The sequence below is a fragment of the Octopus bimaculoides genome, chromosome 3 (genome assembly GCF_001194135.2).
Source record: "Octopus bimaculoides isolate UCB-OBI-ISO-001 chromosome 3, ASM119413v2, whole genome shotgun sequence".
NCBI classification, from domain to species: Eukaryota; Metazoa; Mollusca; class Cephalopoda; order Octopoda; family Octopodidae; genus Octopus; species Octopus bimaculoides.
In genome coordinates this window covers 17,027,719-17,031,244 of record NC_068983.1, presented here as the reverse complement: position 1 = coordinate 17,031,244, position 3,526 = coordinate 17,027,719, and the positions used below count along the sequence as shown (strand labels likewise).

At 33.7% G+C, this 3,526-nt stretch overlaps 1 protein-coding gene across 1 annotated transcript in view; it reads right to left on the bottom strand.

The window, feature by feature from the left end:
• Positions 1-3,324, bottom strand: part of LOC106873506 (ribosome biogenesis protein BMS1 homolog) — a 48,358-nt gene extending 45,034 nt beyond the window's left edge. Inside the window, exons 1-2 of the mRNA XM_052966709.1 lie at positions 3,215-3,324; positions 583-770 (exon numbers count right to left, since the gene is read on the bottom strand). Of these exons, the coding sequence (XP_052822669.1) occupies positions 583-749 (167 nt within the window). The 5' untranslated portion in view covers positions 750-770; positions 3,215-3,324. The remainder of the gene's footprint in view (positions 1-582; positions 771-3,214) is intronic.
• Positions 3,325-3,526: the final 202 nt, after the last annotated feature.

Here is a 3,526-nt window from a genome sequence, read left to right as displayed (position 1 = left end):
GGGCTAAAGCAACAGTAACATCCACCCCTAGGGGTCAGCCACACTTAAGTGGCAATACACTTCACTTTATCGTGCAGTTACTGTTAATACTTCATTTAGAGAATTAACATATATATATATATATATATACACCTGTCTTTGATGTACCTGTCTCTATATTCTTTATAAAGGTTTGCAATATATATATATATGTAAATACATATACCTGGCACCTGGTTGTACTCCAAGATGACCCATACTCTGCAGAAGCATTAAGGCTGATCCTTCTAGTGGTATAAAGCACTCATGGTGGTGCCACATAAAAGCACCTGTGCAGCGTCACGTAAAAGTGCTCGTGTGGTGCCAGGTAAAAGCCCCCAGCACACTCTGTAAAGTGTTAGGAAGGGCATCCAGCCATAGAAACCATGTCAAATCAAACTGGAGTCTGATGCAGCTCCCCAGCTCTGGTCATATTGTCCAACCCATGCGAGCATGGACAACGGACATTAAATGATGATGATGAAATACACAGAACACGTTTCATTAAAGCCAGTTAAGCAATGACATATTCAAAACCAAATCAGGTTAAATATTAAACAATACCTTTGGACTGCCTTGTGAGCTTTCCTTGCTGACTGTACAATAAAAGCTTTTGGGTTTTTTTGTTGTGCAGTTCGATTATCTTCTAGCTTAAATTTTGCCTTCTTTTTTTCAGCTTTCAGCCCACTTTGCCGCTTGTGGTGCTTCTTCTTCACCTCATCCAATTCCATGATGGCTTTTCACTTTAAAACCTAAAACAAAAATACCCAATATTTGAATAATATATCTTTATATAGAACACAGTGTCATTCAAAACATCTGAAACATGTGCAATGTAAATAATTCTTTGAAAATTGAGATGATGTGAAAATATCCTATTGTTGACTAAAATATACAGAAAAATAGTTGGGCATCTATTTACATGTTTCAAGATATTTATCTCTCATCAGAAATGTACAGCTTTACCCAGAGAATTCTGTATCTAAATATTTAATCTTTTAGTATTTCAACTGGCCATATCCAGCCCAAATATTTTGTGTCCAAACCAGCCAGATCTAGCCTTTCACATCTACCCAACAATGTCATTCTAAAAAAAATAAACAGCCACATCATCAAAATCTCAAAGTTAGAAGATAATGCATGATTCATTTAAAACAATATGAATGAGAATTACAGTAATCTGAATGCTAAAGGGTTAAATTATTTTGACCTATAGATGTAAGGTGGTGACTTAAGAGATTCATTATAACATCAGATAGCTTCCTTTGCAAGAATTTTTCAGGCTCTCTATACTCTGAGTTCAAATACTGATGTATCAACTTTGTGTTTCATCCTTTTGGGATCAATAAAGGCCAAGTCTTCTCACCCTATCTTGCTTTCAGTCAGTCTGTCTGTTCCTTGGGCTTCACCAGGACTAAAAAGTACCCAAAACACACTGTATATAATGACAGTGCTTCAACAACTCTATGAGTTGTTGAAGACCTGAGGTAAGACAAGGCAATCCATACAGGCATGCATAATAAAAACTGCTAATACATAAATTTATTGAGAGATTTTTCAGTTTTTGTTTTTCTGCTGAATTTTACATGCATAAAAAAAAATACTTTCATTCCAAATCTACATTACACTTTAACATTTTTCAAAATCTATGTTAAGATGTCAGCATAAGTAATATCTTTGTGTCCTTTTATATTTTCTTTTTAAACAATTATTTAGTCAGAAAAAGAAGAACAACAACCATGGCTAACAAAACTGGTAAGATAAAGTTATGCTCAGTCTGGAGACTGGCCTGAATGCAGGTAAGAATGCGGATTCCACTTAAGGCACGCAAGGACTAGTCCATAGCATTAAACCGAATGATGGATTAAGTCTAGATTCCTAGAACAGAAAAGGTTCTTCTGATAAGCATCCATACAAATTATCATCATCACCATCATCAATATTTAACGTCTGTGGTTTTAGAATATTCTTTTATTTGTTTCAGTCATTTGACTGAAGAATTATGTCTATCGTGTTAAGAGCTACTGTGGTTGGTATTTAGCTTTTGATCAGCTCTGATCAAGTAGACCTATAACCAAAGAGGTTCCAGCTATGACCATCTCATCTTATTTCCTTTTGGCGAAGTCTTTTCGATAAAGAGCCTCATACCTCATGGGAACGGGGGGAAAATAGTAATCTTTTCCATTGTTAGTGTTTCTGTATTCCGTACAACAAATATTTCGATTCTGGCGGTGCTTAGCAAGTTCGTTGAATGACTCACAGTACAAAATGGAAGGGGTCACGCAAAAACATGCTTCATTCGCCCAAATTACAAATCGTTTTACACATGTAATTAAACCCAGTTCATTCATGTTTTATGGTCTGTTTTATAGACATGAAACAGCACACCATAGACGTTTTGTAGATATTCAGTGATGCCACACAGGTAAACTGATTTTATAGTACATTTTATAAACAATTAAACGCCATACTTTAGAATTGCTGTAGATATTCATGGATTTCAACACGTTGTTTCTATGTGGTCCCTTCCATTTTGTACCAGATATGGTTAAGAGGATATTCGACAACTTTACTAAAAATTCGAACATTTTTACTCATTCGAATATTTTTATTTCATCTATTATTCAAAAAATTTCTTATTCGTTTACCTCACTGAATTTAAGAAGCTGAACTATTGTTACGCAGAGTAAAAAAATCTTTCACATGTTGAAAGATAAATCACACATTCACAGGAATTCAGTGGCACAAAAGCAGTTAGATTTAAAATTTTAAACTGACTTATAAATTTTAAAATTTATAGCACATTTACAATTTTTGTAGACAATCAAGTATTGTTTCTGTGTAGTTTGTTCGATTTTATACTGGAGCTTGTTTACGTACATATTCGACAACTTAAAAATTCTAATGTTTTTACTCCATTCGAATGCTTATTTTTATTCGTTTACCTCAAATGAATTTAACAAGCTGAACTACGGTTATACCTAGTAGAAGAAATCAATTCCAACAGAGCCACATGTGCATAACATTTCGCACGTTGAAAGATAAATTAAACATACAAGAATTTCATGGTACAATATATTAATCAAAGAGGTCGTAGGATTAATTTTTCACGATCTATAATGGGAATAGTTTCACAAAATCATTAAAATGTGAGAAAACTATGAAATAAAAGAGAAAATACTTTCGGACTACATACCAAGACGAAAGTCTGGCTCGACAAGTGAACATGACGCATGCGTCTATTGCCAAAAATTAGTTCTACACATTGTTTACTTCTTACGACCAAACATCTGTGCGGTTACTCGTGTTATTACTTGCTTAACCTATTAATTAATTAACATTAAACATATATGTGGTTAATAAATGTTGTATTTATTATTAATAAAAGAAAGTCCGTTACATAGATGGTAACTAAGGGATTGTTGTATCAAAGAAGTTTTGATACAATTCACATCATATAGAGTTTCTAAATTATTAAAAAAATGTAATCCTTCTATTATTCTGGTGG